Source organism: Oryzias latipes, chromosome 15, assembly GCF_053564925.1.
Source record: "Oryzias latipes strain Hd-rR chromosome 15, Olatipes_Hd-rR_3.1".
NCBI classification, from domain to species: Eukaryota; Metazoa; Chordata; class Actinopteri; order Beloniformes; family Adrianichthyidae; genus Oryzias; species Oryzias latipes.
The window spans coordinates 10,605,817-10,626,719 of NC_136251.1; the positions used below are offsets into that span (position 1 = coordinate 10,605,817).

The 20,903-nt window shown below is 40.9% G+C and overlaps 1 protein-coding gene across 7 annotated transcripts in view; it reads right to left on the bottom strand.

Moving 5' to 3' along the window:
- rims1a (regulating synaptic membrane exocytosis 1a) overlaps positions 1-20,903 on the bottom strand; it is a 130,747-nt gene that overhangs the window by 27,065 nt on the left and 82,779 nt on the right. For 2 of the 7 annotated variants that reach the window (XM_023963212.2, XM_023963208.2), the window contains exons 12-24: positions 19,755-19,801; positions 19,317-19,432; positions 19,103-19,233; positions 15,721-15,892; positions 15,497-15,650; positions 15,221-15,277; positions 13,085-13,247; positions 12,722-12,826; positions 12,161-12,220; positions 7,074-7,163; positions 5,801-5,884; positions 1,622-1,678; positions 1,324-1,389 (exon numbers count right to left, since the gene is read on the bottom strand). In XM_023963212.2, coding sequence (XP_023818980.1) covers positions 1,324-1,389; positions 1,622-1,678; positions 5,801-5,884; positions 7,074-7,163; positions 12,161-12,220; positions 12,722-12,826; positions 13,085-13,247; positions 15,221-15,277; positions 15,497-15,650; positions 15,721-15,892; positions 19,103-19,233; positions 19,317-19,432; positions 19,755-19,801 — 1,302 coding nt within the window. The remainder of the gene's footprint in view (positions 1-1,323; positions 1,390-1,621; positions 1,679-5,800; positions 5,885-7,073; positions 7,164-12,160; positions 12,221-12,721; positions 12,827-13,084; positions 13,248-15,220; positions 15,278-15,496; positions 15,651-15,720; positions 15,893-19,102; positions 19,234-19,316; positions 19,433-19,754; positions 19,802-20,903) is intronic. The other 5 variants (XM_078931699.1, XM_023963215.2, XM_078931700.1 and 2 more) reach the window with 4 other exon arrangements.

The following is a 20,903-nucleotide window of genomic DNA, read 5'->3' on the forward strand; positions in this document are numbered from 1 at the left end:
TTCCTCACCCAGAAATAAATGACTTGGTTGACACACAGAACGGCCAATCGAACATCCTCTGAGATAAACGTCACATCGTGTGGATTTACACTGAGCGCAAATTCTGTCTGCAACTGGAAAACCACTAAACAGCCCCGCTGGGCGGTGCCCCCCCCCCACAGAAACAGCACACATAAACAAAAAACATGTATGTGTGAAAAAAGGCATTTTTTCAAAAAATGCTACTTAAACATATTTAGTTAGGAAAGGATTATCTATTAAATACAGAAAAACAACACTAAAGGCAGACTGAGCCAACATTTATTAGACCACATAATATCAAAAGTAACAAATACATATTTAACTAAACATATTTAGTTAGTCTTTGTCCTACAAATGTGAGGTACTCAATTATAATGTTGGATTTTTCATTGTTGAAACAAAAAGTTTTGAGGGTTTTGCACATGTAATAAGATTCTCTTAATAATTCCATTTTCTCTTTTTGTGCCATAAATAACATAAATAGGGATCAAAATTTATGTCATTACTTATATAAGAAAAATCTTATTCAAACAATCTAAATACATGCGGTTCACAGCATATAACGGATAGTAATATTGCTAAGAGGTTTAAGTGTGGGAGGGGCTGAGTTACCATCTGAATCCCCACTGCTTATTGAGAGCATGCTTCGCATTACATCCTCCTTATTTCTCTAATAATGACAGAAAATGTTGTTATTTCCAAAGCTAGCATCTTATTTGTAAAATATAAATTACAGGGGTCTGAAAGCACAATAAATATGATAACAAAGATGTTCAGTGAAGTGTAATAATAAGCATAGATCAGTTTGATACCCACTTAAAGTGAGACATAGGGTTATCTTGAGAAGTTACACAGTATTTGCCTCTGCCAGAAATAAGGTGTGCAAGCATTTTGGTGGATAGATGCATAAACAAAACACTCACTGATGCCACTCACATTGTATCAAATATAGGAACAAACCTTAAAAATGTCTTCTTTTTATTTAGACTGTATGAGTTTATATATATATCCCTTATGAAACCAGTGCCTTTAGGTAGCAGGTCAAGGATCTAAGACCACAAATGTTGGCAATAGAGAAGGCTTCTGGTATAGAAACCTACACCAAATGAGTATGCCGGTTGCCTTTTGTGGGGTTTTCTGGGAAAAGAGTGAGCAACGAGAAGATAAAAAAAACAAGTACAACCCTACTACCCTAAAAGTACACACTACAGACCAAAGAAGCCCTAAGTAAACGTGTTACTCCAGACTCTACTGGTCAGTGAAAATGTTTGACACTTGTAGAGTCTCCAGTCTATGCCTTACCTGCCACTGTCAGACAGCTTTCTGCCAAGAGTCTGACATTCAGGGGTCTCCAGGGTCCGCAGCTGCCTGGAGAATGGTGGATGAGTAAAGGAAACAGTACAAAACAGAATAAAAAGATGGGTAGATGTGATGGTGGGTAAATCATTTAAATTCAAAAGGATTTTGTTCTGGAAGGTGAAGCACACTGATGGGTGGTATGATAGTGATGGGAATTGGAGACATCACACACAGTCATGCTTCATTTGTAACTGCCTGTGTATGCATGAGTGTGTGTGTCCACATATGTGTTTGTGTGTACCTCTTCTTTGCACTGAAGTGAAATAAAGTCTCTTGAGAAGGAGGTAGCATCCACATTCTCCATTCATGGACATGAAGACAAAAGGGATGATGTGTGCACCACCACGCACATGAACGAACACACATGAAAACATAGTCACACCCTTGAGTCATGGACAGAACATGTTTTACTTCATTAAATGAGCTCAAAGCCTTGAAAAAGCAAGACCTGCCAAAGAAGTTGGAGGAGAAGCTGAAAATACAAAAAGCTGCAGATTTCCAGAACAAAAGTGCACAACAGGAAGCAGCAAAAGCAGTGAGGAAGGATTTCACATCAAAGGCAGGACAAATCACTCTAAGTCAAGAGCAACACAAACCTTGCACTAAAATCACGAAGGAAAGACAAGAATTGGAAAGAGCGAAAATTACAGCAAAAAGAATCACAGCAAAAGGCCACTACTCATCAAATGACCAATCGCACACCAAGACCCACGGTCTACAATCTATCTCCAACACAATGTGAGCCAAACAACATAGAACTTGTCTGTTTTCTGTGTGTGGTTCAATAGGACAAGTTCTAAATTGTGTGTAAAATCAGCTTTCACTGTCAGCTAAACCTAACATTTACACTCCGGTTAAAGTGGTAAGAATAGCTGGTGATTTTATCTTGTATTTGATTATAGCCATACAAAGCTAGATTTCCAGTTAACAATAATTTCAAATCATAAACAAAATAAAAAATATAGAAGGGTTTAGCCTTTTGTATTTAATTAAAAACACATAGCAAAAAAGCTAAAGAAATGTATGTTCGATGGTTAATTTCTGTAGCAGTAAATCTTAAATAACTTGAAAAAGTATTTTTTAAATGGATCAAACTCTGTTGATCATGTATGTGCGGGATTTAAGCAGCAGAGTTAAGCATCTATTGTGCCCATTAAAAACTGGCTAAAACCTCTTTGTCAGTGCCAAAAAGTAGTTGTACAGTATTTTTCCCCCCGTATTCGCAGGGGTTAGAGACCAGAGACACCCGTGAATAGGCAGAATCCACGAACACAAAGAACCACCTGCCGCGGTCAAAGAATGTCCGTCAGTGATCCTTACTCATCAAAAACACTTCTTAAACATTTCTGATGCTTTGTAAAACATTTATTAACAAACACTGGAATATTGCTCAACATAAAGAGTTTTTTTTTCTTGAGCAATTTACTGTACCGTAGCGTATTTTACAATGCACATTAGGATTGTAACTCTGTCTCTCTGTGCCTTATAACCAGGAGATTCTTCATCAGTTAAGGAGGTCTTACAGCTTGATTTGAGCATCAGGCACGGCGCGTCAGTCTGGCGTGTTTTGAGCGCCGTTTCTTCCAGAATTCTAACATTCCTCCTGATGGTAATTATTCTACGCGATTATCTTCGCTCAATGTTTCAGGATATTTTCCGTCCACTTCTGAGTCCGCTGATGCCATTTCTCCTTGCAGGGGCACAAACTTTGGTTGTAGCAATTTAGGAACCAGTAGGACCAGCTGTTGCTCGCTTTTAAATATTCTTTAGCAGCTGGCAAGGAAGTCAATGGGCTGGTGTGCTCTTCATCTCCGCCCCCCCTCCTCAGAAATTCCTGCAGCACATACCTCGGAAACAAAAGTCTCATTCAAGCATCTTGAGTTGTCTGAGTTTTTGTGATGAACCGGAGGACTCACGTGACTGAAAAAAAATCTGTGAATACGTGAAACCGCTAATATTGAAATGCAAATAAGCCGGGGAACACTGTACGAGAAACAGATGGTTTCCATTGAGCATTTTGCCTGTTGTAGCTGAATCATAAGTATCCCCCAAACTAGCCCCTTTAACATGCTATGGGCAGTTGCAGTTTCAATTACTGTTATAGTTTGTATTTTTTGTTAAATAGTCCTTATGTTGGCCCTGAAACAGATTGGTGACCAGTCAGGGTGAACTCTGCCCAACAGTCGCTGGGTTAGCTAAAGCAGCCTCATGGCCTCAAAAGGGATTCAGCGGGTTCTGAAGTTGGATGGATTGTCCTTATGTTCATTCCTCAAAGCTCTTTCTCTATTGAAAAAATAATAGAAAGATGGAATGGGATCTCCCAGTATGGGACCAGTATAAAGTCAGGATTACATGGCTTTGCATGAATCTTAAAAGTTGAAGTCCCATTGGTTGTCACAGACCTGAATTTGTTTCTCATTTTAAACCTCCCTCCAGGGAAAGGTCAGCTGCAGTCATGATTGCTTGGGAAACATTTGGTGTTTCGACACTGAATCGCAAGCAAGGTGGCATTTGGTCACATTTTTAGAGTCTTCTGTGTGACCTAACTGTGGATTCAAACCAATAATTTCACAGTCTCAGGGCAGGATGTCCTTAACTCTGACATAACCTAATGAGACTCCTGTATGAATAAATTGGTAGATGCAATCTGTCATGTGTCCTTCATTTATGTTCTCTACCAAACAAGGGCAGACGAGGAACAGCACATCAATCTTTTTGGCACTGGCAAAGAAGACTTAGCAAGATTCTACATTTTTTTTAACCCAATATTATGTTCAGCTATATATCCCACAAAAGCGGGTTTCTTAAAAACTCAATTTAAAAGGGGAATGCTGCAAAGCGCTTGTTGCCTTCTACAAGATAAAGTCACTCACTATGCTTTATTTAGAAAAATAGGACTTGAAGAGTACAAAGCAGTCACTACCAGCTGTTCACAAAAATACCAGAAATTAGCAGAGATTGATGCATATATCACTTAGAGCTTGACATTTGCCTGAGCCAATATAACTAACTGTACCAGGGCGATCTTAGAATCATGCCACCTAAAAAAGTGTCTCCTTTGAAAAAAAAAAAAGATTGGCAAATATTTCCATTGAGCTGTCCAGTTCAGTTTATCTCAGAACAACTGGGATGTGATTACAACAGTAGCCATATTGACTTTTAACTCAACCCCTTTAAATGTGACAGTGTGTTAAACCAGTGTTTTTCAACCAGTGTGCCGCGGCACACTAGTGTGCCGTGGGAGATGGTCAAGTGTGCCGTGGAAAATTGCCCTCATTAACTGATCTAAAAGCATTTCCCATCTCCGGGAAATCAGCTCTTTGTTCATCCAAACAGGTCCTGATAAAACACTGAGTAGTTAGGAATATAAACGATCATAAAATACTTTTTTCTTTGTGTTTATTTGATTCTATTAAAGACATTTTGATAAGAATGACGGTAACGCGAAATAGCTGCAGCTATAACTGTGTAAGGAAAAGTCCCGCAGCTTTTACTGTCTCCACGACTCCACCAATCATTCTTGAAGGCTTAATCACATGTCATCAGTCTGACCAATCAGAAGTGGTTAAAGTCTTCACTTCCTTGTTCCAATTTAGCTCATAACTCAGTCAGTTCCGACAAAAACACCAGCTAAAGCTCGAATTTAGCGGTGTAGCTTTCCACAGAATCCGGTATCAGACCGTGGAACAAGTGAACAAAACCATGAAGCTCAGAGACGCGAGTCTGCCGTTTTCTCGCAGTTTTCACACTACATCTCCCATGATGCATTGGCTTAAAGGGACAGCGTCTTGAAAACACAACGAACATACAGTTTGTATGTAACTTAACTTTTATTACATCTTTTAGAAAAACATCTGCAACTTCCTGCTTTTTCTGCCACAATTATCACAAAAATGCACGTCAGATTGCCGGGGGGGGGGGGGGGGGGGGGGGGGGGGGGGGGGGGGCTGTAGATCAAAACAGACTATGAGTTTCTGCTTTTTTTTTTTTTTTTGGGATGCTGGTGTGCCGCGGGATTTTTGTCAAGGTTAAAGTGTGCCGTGGCTCAATAAAGGTTGAAAAACACTGTGTTAAATAATATGTATAAGAATGTAGATAATGGAAAATGTACAAAAAATATGGTACATTTTGGGATTTTTCATTGTAGTTAACCAATTAGTGTTGTTTTAGTTACTGTTCATCTTGGTGCCCCAACAGTTTTCTTAAATAGAGAATAGAATGCCTCTCTGAAATTTCTGCTTGGCTCAGTGGAAATGACAAAGCTATTGTGGAAAAAGATGCATAAATGAAATTTTTTTTTTATTAGATATACTTTAGTTATGCAAGTTTTAGTTTGGGTCATAAAGGCATCAGATTTTAAGGCACAAGTCAAGCTCCAGGAAGAAGCAATTGCATGGCGGAGGAACCCTCAAATGGATACCTGTCTTCTTCAGGAGAAGCATGTTGGATTAGAATCCTGGGACTTGCTGGACGTCTTCGAGGCAGAGATTTGGACAAAGATTTTCTATGTGTACACATACAAAATATGTCATCCATTGGACAAAGTCAGGTAGCAGAACTAACCTGTCATAAAGTAGTTTTAACACAGTAATGGCATTTTATCTATGTACAATTTCCAGGAAAGTTATTATTTGCCTGGAATCTGGTCTTCCTGTTGCTCTTTTGTCGTTTTTATCCTTGAGAAGGGTATCAAAAGTATCATTCACTGTCATTTCTGTGTTATTGCCTTAAAAGTAACGTTTTTATGCCACCACAAAATATCATCCATGACCATTTTAAAGACTTCCAGAGAAAGTAGTCGATGAATGAAATGACCAAAGACCCCATGGCTTCTGGTTCAGTGAATATGATTATTTCATAGCCAGAATGGACAGGATGAAGAGACAGTGATTCACAAGTTTGTCAATGCAGACTAAAACAGAAATATCATATCGAAGTAGGGGTGTAACGATTCATTTTATCAACAGTTTGATTCATGTCATAATTTGTGGCTGCTGATTCAAGAGTCAAGATTGTTTCATTTTTAACAATCCAATTCACTGACCTACAATCGATCCGGGACATCTTCAGCCAAAAATTCAACCAGTGTATTTTCCAATATTGATATAAAAGATTAATTTCATTTTTAAACGGTTTTATAATGAAATAGGTCAATGAACAACTTGCCTCAGACAAATCAATCTGGTTGAATTGCAGGGATATAAATAAATTCTTAGATTAAGTCGTACTTGTTACACCCGTATATCGAGGCAAACTGAAGTAAGCCTGTTGCATGATTACAGTAACTCTATGTTCACATCGGGATAACCAAGGAGGTGAAAAGATCCACTGGGAAGTTCAAGAAAGGCTGAATTCGGGGAATTGTCGAAATTTTGTTTAATAGTTAGGTACATTTTTCAACTTGGCGACTTCCTGTGCAGCCGTCCTTAAAGTAGTGGCAGGCGCACACTACGTACACTACTGACTATAATTTCATGCACGTGCCAAGGATAGTCCTTGTGATAGCTACCTTACTTTGAAGCGTTTTAGACATTAAAGGAAGAGTACACACGAAATGCTACTAGAGATAGAATGCTGAGGGAAAGTCTTTTCTTTAGCTTGAATGGGATTGTTCAGAAAAAAAGGTACTATAGAAACCAGAGTTATCTCCTACCGGAGGACTACAGGAAGGATATGGTCACAGTAACTGGTACCTTTCATTCTTTGGAGAGGGTGCATGTTTGTCTGGAGTCAGACAGTTGGTGCTAGCGCTCTTAACCCTGTCCAGAGAAGGCTGAAGATCACTAGACGCCCCATAGAAATACATGCCACCCAATGGAGGAAGAGACAGAGGACAGGAAGAGGAGAGCAGGAGAGGACAGAAACAAAGGAAAACAATGGACAAACAGGAAAAAAAATTAAACAGAAAGTTTGGTTAGATTCCCAAAATCTCAGTGTTAGTTTGTGAAGCAATGCATGACTGGAGTGCTGCTAAGTTGTTATGATTCTCATGAAGATAAAGTAAAGTTAAAACTGTTATTCTTTCATTGTTTGCGATAATCAACTTCATGAATATCTTTATCCATTTGCCCGTCTGCATATGTGTGTCTTACCAAAGAGGCGTCTCACAGGTGATATTGGATGATGCTGAGCGACGACATCGCGTCACGACCATTTTCACTCCTTCACATTCACACAAGCGTGGAGCCAATGAGCATGCAAGCTACCCCTTAAATCCCTGTTCAATACTTACTGAATACTTATAAAGTATCATCAGCTTTTGTGTTTTAATCACAAATCGTACACAGACTGAGAAATGTCCCCAGGACACTGTCCAAAGGCTCCGTATGCCTCAAAAGATTACTAATTTTTTTTAACATAATCTACTGGGTTTTCTTACATCTATATTTATACATACAAAATTATATGTATACTATATATATATATATGGGTAATGCCTGCAATTTTAAATCATAGGCACACCTTAACAATGAAAGACTAAATTAGGAAAAAATATCCAGAAAATCACATTGTCTGATGTTTTTGTAAATTATGTATTTGTAAATTATAGTGGAAAATAAGTATTTGGTCAATAACAAGTTTGAACCATTACTTTGTTATATATTCTTTGTTGGTAATGAGCAGTCAATTGTTTTCTGAATGTCATTACAAGGTTTTCACAAACTGTTGCAGCTATTTTGGCCCATTCCTCCATGCAGATCTCCTCTAGAGCAATGATCCTTTGGGGCTATTACCAGGCTACAGAGAGATCGAGAGACTGGCTAGGCCACTCCAGGATCTTGAAATGCTTCCAACGCAGTGTGTTTGGGATGGTAGTCATGTTGAAAGACCCAGCCAAGTTTCATCTTCAATGCCCTTGCTGATGTAAGGTTTTCACTCAAAATCTGAAGTCCTTTACAGGGATCAGACGCCCTGGGCCCCTTTTTACCGTAAAACAGTCCCAAAGTATTTCCACCGACATGCTTTACAGTGTTCTTTGGATGCAACTCAGCATTCTTCCTCCTGAGTAGATTAGAGTTCTAACCAAAAAGAACTCTTTTTGTGACTTTGGTCCCAGTTCTCTGCAGGTCATTCACTAGGTCCCCCCGTGTGGTTCTGGGAATTTTTGCTTTCTTGTGATCATTTTGACCCCACGGGGTGAGATCTTGCGTGGAGCCCCAGATGGAGGGAGTTTATTAGTGGTCTTGTATGTCTTCCATTTCCTAAAAATTGCTCCCACATTGGATTTCTTCACACCAAGCTGCTTACTATTGCAGATTCAGTCTTCCCAGTCTGGTGCAGGTCAACAGTTTTGTTTCTGGTGTCCTTAGACAGCTCTTTGGTCTTGGCCATAGTGGACTTTGTAGTGTGACTGTTTGAGGTTGTGGAAAGGTGTCTTTTATATAGAGACCCAATTCAAACAGGAGCCATAAATACAGATAACGAGTGGAGGACAGAGGATCTTCTTACAGAAGAAGTTACAGGTCTTTGAGAGCCAGAAATCTGGCTTGTTTGTAGGTGACAAAATACTTTTTTCCACCTTAATTTACTTGAGGTATACCTATGATGAAAATTACAGGCCTCTCTCATCTTTTTAAGTGGGAGAATTTGCAGAAATTTATTTTATTTTTTTATAGAAAATTCATACTTTCATCTGAGCCCTGGATCGAATGTATGATTTTGGTTAAGGGATATCATGCATAGTTTTTAATAAATGTTTTAATGTAATACACATTCAAGGACTTATCCTTAAAACTGTCGGCAGATGTTTTCTACACATATATATATGTGAATCGAACAAATGGTGGAAGTTTTTGATATCCACGTAATACGTTCAGCCAAGATGCACATTGCCACATTGCCTGCACCTTTTTAAAGTACGTTCAAGGCTACATTTTGTTGTTGGTTGCACGTGTTTGAAGGGGTAATTGTAGAGACAGGAATGGTTACCAAGTGGCAATATCTTAAGAGTGGCTATATTAAGCCACGTATATTCCGCATTTAAAACAAGTATGGCTAAGAAAAAAGTTCAGCACTGGCTGCACGTGTTTTAGAAATTAGAAATAGTCACTTTATTTACCCATCAACTTTTTGGTTAAAGGTAATATTTACGCAGATATCCCTAATTTATGACTTTGTGGATTAACAAAGTCAAATATAAACTCTAACTCCAACATTTCAAAGTCTAAATTTGTTTTAGTTGTTAGTATATTCTCAATGTCTAAAAATTTGGACTTTGAGAAATAAAACACCCAATTCCAGTTGATACTAACATATTTTCCTAAGCTCTTTTGGAAAATAACTTTCTTAAGAAAAAGTGAAATGACAGACTCATAAACATCTTTCATATTTTATTTATTTGAGGCACACTGAACCTGAAAACTTACCTTTTAGTCACATTGTGGATTCTATTTACAAAAGCAGACTCTTAGTTTTCCAATAAATCTAGAAGCTCTGCTGGTGTCAGCATGCATGCAACAGACACATGTAGAAGACAGCAGGACTGGGCAAAAGGAGGAGAAAAAAACATTTTAGCCAGAGGACTTGTAGAACAAAGACAAGAAACACATAAAACAGATGGCTATCAACCTAACTGCTGATTTCACTAGCTGCATTTTTTAGTAACATTGTGAACTTTTAGTGTGTGTTTTACTATATTTTTTGCGTGTGCTTAAAATGGATATTAAAAAAATGGACCAATTTCTGGTCTTGTTGAAATGCTCATGAATGAATGTTTGAGTAAAACTATCAGAAAGGAGAACCATTGCTTTACGCATACAAACGTTTGTCAGGGTCACACAGCACAACATGATTCAGTAAGAAAATGCACGTTTGGTATTTAGAGCTTCCAGCTCTCTAAATGATGTTTCTGACTCCAAATCTGAATGTGAGCTTCTCTGAATCGTAGCTTGGAGTTGACGGTGGAGTTTTGAATAGTTTTTAGGTTATTGAGTTGACCTCTACGATGACTTGGTCACATCGAACATTTGTCACACGTTGTGGGTCATTCCAGAATCAGAATACATTTTACAAATTGTAAATTTAAATAATCTACATACAAAATACTATCTTTAAACAAAATCTACAAAAACTGAGAGAAAAGAAAGCTTTATAAATAGTTTTTAAAAAAACAAATAAGTTACATTTTTAATAAAATGGTTAATTAAATAAAAAAATAAAGTTTGTGTATTAATTCTTTCATAGCTGTCTCTTGTAATGGTGGGAATATTTGTTTAAAAAAAACACAAAAAATATTTCAAATAATAGAACATCAGCACAGATGTTAGCTCTCTCGCCTCACTGCGAGAAGGTCCTGGTTCGAATCCCAGCTTGGACCTTTCTTTGTGGAGTTTGCATGTTCTCCCCATGGATGTGTGGGTTTTGTCAGAGCACTCCGGCTTCCTCCAACAGTCCAAAAACATGCTTCATAGGTTAACTGGTTACTCTAAATTGTCCCTGGGTATGTGTGTGTGTGGGAGTAATTGTGTGGCCCTGTGACAGCGTGTACCCCGCCATTGCCCAAGAGTAGCTGAGACAGGCTCCGCCAACCCTGTGAGCATGAAATGGATATAGAGCGAGTTAGGAAAATGGATGGATGGATAATTACTTTCAATGGAATGCGTATCCCACAGCATTCAACATAAATAAATAACCCTGCTATGCATATAATCAGAATAAGAGCATTTTATATGTATTTATTTACCTAATAATGTAGATGTAATTAAAAATAGCAACATTAATCTGTAGGCTGAGCTAATCAAGCCTTGACTGTTCATTAACAATTTTTGATGAATATTTAGCAGAAAATCAGAAAAGTAAAAAGCTTACTTTTCATGAATTTTGAAGCCCAAATGTCCTTTAATTCTGGATTGACCCCCTGTGTTATTGTTGTTTAACATTTTTAAATGTGTGTAAACATTTTATGCTTTATACTGGCTGATTGCTAGAAGGATATGAAAAACAAAACTTCAATCAATTAAGTTTAAGATTGAATTTTAAGGTTTTTACAGTTTTTATTTACATTTGTCCTGCATGGTAATACAACACATATTGTCCCAACAACGGCTGACTGAAGGACAAGTTTATGTATTGCTGCTTCAATTGTTTTGGGCTCTAATGTTAGAAATGTTTGATTTGAACGAAAAAAAAACTGCATTTGAGGATTTGGTCTTATATCTAGGCGGAAAGGGAGAAAAAGCAAATCATTTTCTACGTTTTTGCAGTGTAAGCAAACAGAAAAAACAAGGCCACAAACATGGAAGCAGGAGAAGCTAACACTCACCTCCACAGTCACACAAAAACACCTTCCTCCATCAAAAATGTCTCTGTGTACAAGGGAACCTCGTGTACAGCAAAGGAAACACACAGCTGTGTTCTCAAGACTGCGACTTACCGCTAAGGCAGTGATCACAAAGACACCTAAAACCCATGTGGATTTAGCTGCAGTACATATGTGTGCCATGCATTTTGTCCAGGAAGTGTTTAAAAATGTGGGACTGTAATGGAGAACACATCGCACATATTTCAAATATAAAGCTCTTACTGGTTGATATATTTTTCCTTGAAAGCGTTAAGTCTGGTAATCCTAAAGCCTCTACTGCCCCCTTGTGGTCAAAATGCAGAATGGCAAGAGAGCATTAATCTAACAAATGTTTCTACTGTCTTTGCAATTATTGTGTGTTCCTACTAATACTGACATGTGCAGTTGCAGTTGTTTTTGTACGTATGATTTTTCAATAACTGAGACAAAAGTTGAACTTCACCTCACTCAAAAGCAACATGTGATGACTGGCCAGTTTACCTGGTGTGCAGACACTCGGCACTTTTGCCTCGCATTGATAGGTGGATCATGAAGACCTCACTGTGGTCACCATGGGGATGGATGAAACATGAGGAAATCAACAATAATCATAAAACCAGAAGAGCAAAGGGGAAGAAAAGGGTGAACAGGAAAGAGAATCTGTCACTCATGTCCACATCCACTCTCAAAGTCTCATTCATGCAGGGTTTTTTGGTTTTGTTTGAGTTTTTCAGCTACAGCACCAAACACTTCTACAATACAGGGAACTTGACAAAAGAAAATTTCAAATTAAAAGCAGGGGAAGTGGAAAATAAGGCTTGTCTACTAAATTCTGTTCTTCAGGGTAACTGGACTTCAAAGGTTGTTCTAGAAGGCGTTTTGCTGCCCTGAAGAAGAAAACGCTATGATAACATGATGCGGACAACTAAAAATGTTCACCCACACACTAAAGCCAGTCTAAAGACGAGGACTCACCCTCCTAAAAAAAAAACACATTTGCAGGAAAGCTGTTCTGCACCAGAAAGCTCAAAGACATCATATTTCTCAAACACTGACACACACCTGTCATCCAGGTACTCCTCCTCCTGGTAGCGGCCTCTTGCGGGGTCACGGTAACGGGTCGGGGAGTGAGTACGGCGATTGTGGGAAAGCTCATCGTCCAGACTCCTGAAAGCCAAACAGAAAGATATGTTGGGGTTTTGGTCAGGCACCTTGGAGCCTGCCTCTTGCAGAGATAGCTACTTCCCTACGCTAACCCCTCATGTCCATTCTTGCATCTTTCTTTTTCCTCTTTCAAATCACCTGTTTTCTCACCAGAAAGAATTGGGGAATGTTACCAACGTATTATGGTTAAAAAAAAAAAAAAAAACGTTGGCTCAAACTGAAACTATGTAAGAAGCAGAAAAAAAAATCGTCATCCCCGACCTCTGCGTAGGAACGTTGGGTGCCCGTGATCGGTTGCGCCCCTGTTCTTCCCGGCGTGGAGAGACGGAGCGGGAGCGTATGTGATGGGAGGGCGTCCGCTGCTGCTCGGGCACCTCCAGGGTGGATGAGGATTCCCGCTGCCTCTCCCTGCCCCGCCCTTCCGCTGCAGGCCAGAAAAACAAAGACACAATCAGAAGAAATCCGCACAATCATGCAAAGTCTGACACAAAGTCCAGAGAAGGAGACGTTCTTAAAACACAGCCCTATCTTTTAATTTGAGGGTTTCTTTGTTTAAAATGAAATTTCAATTTAACGTTTATTTAAAAAGTTTAGAATAGGTTTTAAAGCAGCAAGTCCGAAATACCTGTTTCTCACTAGGATGCACAGCAACAATATGGAAAGTTTTAGGGTCAAGATAAAATTCTTCATGTACATAATTTGTCAAATTTATGCAAAATCCCCCAATTTTTTTAGCTTCAATTTATTTCCTTTATGTTTTTCACACAACACAACAGTTTGATAAGTTTCTGTGTCGACCTCCAGCTCACAGAAGCCTTACAACTCTTATTGATGTGGTTTTGAGATTTCTTTACAATGCTATTTGGATTTTGCTGCAACCATGACAAAGCCAGAGTGGGCTTTAGCATTAAGACAGTCTGTGCCTTCTCGAGATGACTCCAAGGAGGAAGAGGTAAAAGAAACAACTTAGCTACATCTAATCTGAAAATGTATGGATAGTTATGGATAATTTGTTTGTCTTTAAAGCCTAAATGTAAGGGTTTTTTTGGGAAAAGTTTCTTCCTTTAGCTCTGTTTATGTCATCTGCCTGTTCTTTGTTGTAAGTGAAATTAATAGCAATAAACATTGCAGTCCAGTCTGGATCTTCTCATTCGTGTTCTACACTAAAAAAAAAAGAAAATGGCTGAAAACACTTGGACAGAATGTAAAGCCATTGCAGTTTCAGATTTAAGTCATGTTTTAAAAATCGGTTTAAAACTGTAACATTAAAGTAAAGCTTTAAAAAGAAAAGTTTAGAGTTCTGAAAAAATTAAAATACAGATATTTTAAAAATCAAATTGCAATTACAACTTATTGTTTTACTTTATTTCCTCAAAGTAACTCTCAAAACCTATAATTCTTAAGACGGAATCATAAATCAAATAAAGATCTTCAGAAAAACAGTTTGAATTTTGACATTAAAATCAAAGTTATTGCATTTTATACCATGGTCCGGTTGAATACTCGATTCTGATTGGCTGCTGGGTATGCGTTAAAACCTGATAACCGCACGGTGAAAAAAGAAGTTCCGGTCGGCTAGCTTAAATGATTTGTATCACTGCGCCGGCTTCTGTAAAACAACCTTTTGCTTCATCATCGGGGCAAAAACAAGCGGTAAGCGATTAACTTTCCCTCTGAATTGATGCTTTATTCAACCCATCGGGACGATCAGCATATATATATCGCCGAATCTTAACTGCAGCGGTGGTGCTGCGCGACGCGGACTATATGTTACGTGATGCGGCGCGATGCGCCGCATCACGTAACATATAGTACGCTGTTTATGAGAAAAGTGATACAAATCGGAAAAAAAAACAAGAATTAAGGACTAAAACCTGGTTAATATGTATTGCTTTTGTAAGTGACCATGGTATAAGCGGGTTAATGGCCTTCGAAGTGTGCGGTTACTACTTTTTAACGCACTTCGCGGAAGTTCAGGCTTCCACGGCGTGCGTTAAAAAGTAGTAACCGCACACTTCGTCGGCCATTAACCCTTACTTATTTCAAAATAAAATTCCCAAATAAAAAAAAATATCTATTATTATTTTAGAAGGTGAAGATATGTGATTGATTCCAAATATTTTAGTTCAAAAAGCAAACTCTGGGTTATCTTTGTAATTTATCTTTATTTCTGCAATTAACAGATTTTAAAAAGAGCAGTTAAAGTAAGTAAAAGAAAATCTAAATTTTTACTTCTAGCCCAAAACAGAATCTCACAGCAAATTTTTTTTGTTATCAACAAAATTATTAAAATTAACTTTTAAATAATGTTTCTTTTGATTCTTTTCAATGAAAACAAATCAGTACATAAACACAAATACCACCAAAAATGAGTGCTTTAAGACTTGTGTCACCCACCTTTATACAGCACGGCCGCACGCTCGTCAAATTCAGGCTCTGTTACACGCTGGGAACCTAAACATTCATAAATACACAGACACACACAAATATATGTACACAGCACACCCACGTTCACACATCCCGGCTCAGGACAGGAAGGATCGTGTGAGCAGACATAAACATGGACATACGCGTTAAACTCTTTTCTTTCTCCTTCAACGACGACAGACACACATGCGACACAGCTGACGCACAAATCCACACAGCTCCAGGCCTTCACAGGCTCACACTTACGCTGCAGCTTCTTTCCAGGGGCGTCCGACTGTGGGTGTCGTCTGGGCAGGAAAGGAGAGGGGCGGGGCAGCGGGATGGACGAGACATCGTGAGTTTGGAGGGGATACCAGTGGGGCTTATCGTCAAGCAAGGCCGTTTCCAGCTCGATCAGGATCTGTGAAAGCGGTGATCCCACGTTATTGATACGCAGCGTATGGATAGGAGTATGGAGGGGTGTGCTGTACCTCTCCCATGAAGGTGCTGTCCTCCTCAGGTGACCTGGGCTGGTCCCACACAGTCAGCTCCAGCATGTGGTTGCGGAAATCCCTCCGGTGGACGTGAGTGTAGACAAAGGTCTGGTTCCATCGGGGCTCGCAAGTTTTCTTCACCGCTTTTGTTCTCCGTTTGCTCTTGTCACTGTTGCACACATTGATGGAGGCATGCAAATTTTGAGTTTACTGTGGCGCTTCAGTCAAAACATGGCAGAGGTTTAAGGCTGCGCTCACATGGAATACAATTTAAATGGCAAATTTGCGTCTGCCTCTTCTGTTTTGAAGTGCAGCAAATTTGCTGCTGAATGATTTTCCAAAAAACGTGTTCATAAACTTGACGCTTCTGCTGTGTGTGGGAGGAGCTACTGTGCCACATGGCTACATGGAAGAGATGTCAATGTATCTCATATTCAGTCCACGCATGGAAGACATGGATGACATTGAGAGATTCGGTTTATTTATTCGAAAGAGGGTCAGTAATCACAAAAAAATATCATGAACGCTCAAATGATTCTTCAGGTTGGTTTTGGACTCTAATTGTGTCATCAACGCTGCCAAAGCGAAGTTACTGATTTGTTCACCAAATTCTTCGCCAACTTTTTTTTTTTTTTTTTTTTTTTTTTTTTTTTTTTTAACTTGTCCTGTCCAACAGCTGGGCAGACAGACGAGAGCTGAGGGCCTCTTGTGTTGGACATATTTTGCTTTAACAAGAGGGGTTATTAATCTTCTGACAAACCAAAGGTATGTCTGAATAAACCCCTTTTGTAATTGAGGCCAAACTTTATTAATTTCAATCATGTCTGAAAATCTTTGGTGTTGAGCTAACACCAGTGCTCAGGTGAGGTTTTATGTTCTTCTAAAATGGATGGTGGAACGTGAAAAGAAGGAGGGAGAGTGCCCAGCCATCCCCACCCCAAGACCCCCACCGCAGCAGCAGCGGCAGCCGGAATCCCCCCAACGCCACACGGGAACCGGCAGGGAACAACCGCCGCCCGGGCGACCAAGCCCGCCACCCAGCCCAGGGCCAGCAGGGCCGCCGCAAGGCCCCCAGAGCCAGAGGCCAGGGAAGCACGGAGGGAAAGAGAGCGCCGCCCCAGCCCAACCAGGAGAGCAGCCCCCCCGCCGCGCCGGGAGAACCCAACGCAGAGCCCCACCGGAGAAGGACGCCCACAGCCCCAAACGAGCACCCCACCACCACCCAGGAGTTCCGGGCATCCCCCCGCCCCAACCCCAGGTACGAGCCAGGACCCCCCAAGGGAGACCCGCTCCGCACTCCAGGCAGCCATCCGCCCGGCCCACGGTTGGTCCAGGGAGGAGCAAGGCAGGGGGCCCGTCGCCCCCGCCCAGGAGGGGGGAACCCCGGGGAAAAAAAGAGGGCCCACAAGGGGTGTTATAAATATGGCCCGACCAGGCTCGGCCACAGTTGGAAATTTGGCGGGGTCCAGCACTCAGGAGCAAGGACCAGAACCCACCCCCCAGGGACCAGACACCCCCGGCTCAGATGTAATGTGAACTCCCCCACCGCGCGGAGAGAGCACCGCCGGGCCCAGGAAGCCGGCACCCCGGGGACACGGCCGCCGTTGCAAAGGGGCCCGCACCCCCCACCAGGGAAGAGGCAGGGGACAGATGGACCCAGGTCCCACCTTCCTTGCAAAATGTGTGTGCGTGTATGTGTGTTTGAGATGGTGTGTGTGTGCATGTGTGTGTGTTTATGTTGGGATGTATATATTGAGGGGGGAGGAGTGTGTGTACTAAGGGGGGTGCAGTTAAAATTGGCGGGTAGGGCACTAAGGGGACATCTCCTGATTACTCACAGTGACGTCCCCTCACCCTCCCCACCAAGGGGCCCTAAATGTCTAAGGTGCGGTTAAAATTGGCGGGTAGGGTGCTAGGAGGACATCCGCTGCTTGCTGGCAGTGATGTCCAAGCACCCCCCCTACCAAGGGCCCTACATGTCTAAGGTGCAAGTAAAACCGAAAGAGGGGGGGCCCACTCCATACGGCAACCATAGGAGGGGGGCCACTGCCTAGTAAACCCCCCCCCAAGGCTCATCGCAGGCTAAGCCCCCCACCCCCTCACCCTATTATGAGGTTATATGAGGAAGGGGGTAAGTTTGGGACAACTGATAGACTGTCCCCCGGTGGTCAAACAGCTGTCCCCCGCCCCCCCCCCAGCAAGGGGGCCAGGCCCACCCAGCCCAGGGGCCCCACCCCCGGAGGCGCCGACACCCCAGGCCCAGCACCCCCCCCCACACACACAGAGAGAGAGGAGCCAGAAAGCGCCGGCCCCCCCCGGAGCAAGCCCAGGCCCCCACCCCCAAACGCCGGCCCTAGAAGAGCTCTGGTCAGGCCTCGACGGGACCGAGGCAGCCAACCGGCCGGGGAAACCGCCGATGGCCTTTCTTCGCCAATTCTTCGCCAACTTAAAAGGCACCAACAACAGGGCGCCACGCTGCACGGAGGACCTCTGTTCACGTCTGTACATCGACTCAACATTGAAACTGGACGCCCCGATGCGCAAATCGCGTTTGGTGTGAACGTAGCTTAAGAACTTCAAAAGTCAAAGGGAATCGATTTAGGGCGTACTTTTTATTTTTACAATATCACATGGCCGGGGATAAAGGGGGGAAGTCTTTTTGGCTGGCTGCAGACATCATCGACCAGAACCAGAAGTCCCCCCATTTGGTTAAAAAAAACTTTATTTTAACTGGCAACTCTAACAGTTATGTTTTTCCGGTTTAGGGCTTTAATATATATATATATATATATATATATTTTTACAATTCTGCATACTTTTGTTAATGTCAATTTTAAAAGTTATAACACCGTTTTTGTCTATTTTAAGCTCAACGTGGCCTCTAAAACTCTATTTTGTACTGACAACCACAACATTTACTGTTAATTCCTATTTTTAACTTTTACTTATAGGTATAACAATTCTGAATATGTTTTAAATGACAATTTTGTAAGGGTTTATTTATATATGTATATTGTTATGATTCATTCATCATGTACGTTTCAAGATTGTAAGTCGTTTAAAAAAAAGGGTTCCACTGCATGATCATCTTGCAATATGACATTTGTAAAATTTGTGGAAAGGCTGCATTACAATCACTGCCTGAATAATAAATCAAATAGTCAAACAGAAAAACAAACAACAAAACTTCTACTTCCACCTGAAGTTATGCATTTTCTTGTTGTCTGCAGCCAGGTCCTTCTTGAAACAACCTTTAAATACCTTTATCCTCCAAATTTTTGTCGAAGGAATTACTGAATGGCGGATATATTATAAGTGAATTCAATCAAGTTTGAATGGAAATCTCTGTATTCTGGGAGAAGAGGATTCAGGGTCCCACCTGCGGTCAGGGAGGAAGTACATTTTGACGTAGGGGCTTCTTGGCCGGCCGTCAGGTCGAAGTGGAAGCTCGACCGCCTGCAACACGTTGACTATTAGCTGGTGACCTGCTTTGTCGTACCACAGCTTCACCTAGGACAAAAATAAACACAAAAAATGTAGAAACTAAGGCTTTATTCAACAAAGGCATGAGAGATGATGATCCACACACTCACTGAGAGTCGCCCTGGCATGAACTGGGGGGCATCTTGGAGCATCCCAGGACTGGAGGGAGACAGGACATTTAAGGATGGTCTCTCCATCTTCTGGGACTCAAAAGAACTGGAACCTGCTATAGAGACAAAAGAAGCCACAAACTCAGCAGAAGACAAGGAATGTCTATATTGAAATTCTTTATGGAGTATATGGACATGATTCACAGAAATCAACTTTTCTGACCCAAAAAAAAAAGAACTCTTGATGTAGTGGCTTTATCCTAATAATTGTAGTTAGTTGCCAAGTTCAAAAGGGGGCTTAGGAATCAAACAGTTTTCCTTCCAGTTGCATTTAAATTGGGGGATTTAGCAAATTATTGGGTATTGGGTAGAGGAGTTATTTAGGACAAGTTTCCAAATGTTGACAGACATGCAGATGTTAACAAACAAGATACCTACTAGATTCTAATGGAGGGTGGGACGTGTCGGGGATTCTCGGGATATCACTGAAAAAGACACAGTAACAATGCATCAGTCCTTTTGAAGTTGTTTTCAATATTTAGTGTTGGGATATGAAATAAAACAAACAAGCAGGCGTGCATGCAGATTTATATAGACACTCACAGGCCCCTTTTTACTAAGTGCACCTCTCAAAGTGCTGTGGATAAATGTGAGACACTGGGTTCCAAATGATGGGGTCAAATTGTGCAAAGCATTTGTGAGTGAGTTTCAGATCATATCATCAAATGCTTGAAGGGTTTTCAGTGTCTTTGAATGCGTCACAGGGCCTCACAGGTATCATTACTGATTTAAATGTGATGAAAATTTTTTGTCACAGAGTTTGGGCAAAGCTGTCTTAAATGTGTCTCAAACATTGACTGTATATGTGCAGAACTGGACTGACTCCTGCCACCTCTCGTTCCCAACAGGAAGTACCCGCTGTTTCCAGGGAGCCAAAATCCCATAGACTTCTATAGATAATGAAACAGTCATTACTCAGTCATTGCATTGGTCAGAATAACCATTCTTTATCCGATACCTTTTTATCCATGTTCTTTTCTGTTTTTTGATTGTTTATTTCCTCATGTTTCATCTGATCCTACATTTTTTTTCATGATATTATTTAAGTAATAAACTGACCAATCAGATGCCTCAAGAAAGTATGTGGTCTCATGTGAACATCCGAAACCTTTGAGTGACAGTTTTCGTGTTTCAAGTGGAAGGGGTGATGACTTCCAACATGCTCACTGCTGATTGGTGAGAGTGGTTGCCATAGAAATGGTAAATGGTGTGTACTTTTATAGTGCTTTTCTACCTTCCTCAAAGGCCTCAAAGTGCTTTACAGTCACAAACCCATTCACACACACATTCACACACTGATGACGGCTCCGCTGCCCAACACTGGAATCAACCAACATGGAGGAATCCGTATTGAGAAAAAATGGTGCCTGAATTGACTTCATTTAGTTGGAACCAGAAGTAAGTCATTTTCTATGGGTGACATCATACTCACTCAGTCCAGTTCTCATTTACAGTCAATTGTTTCAAACCACTTAAGACTTGATTTTGGCTGAGAGACTGAAGGGATATTAGGTAAATGGTGCAAGG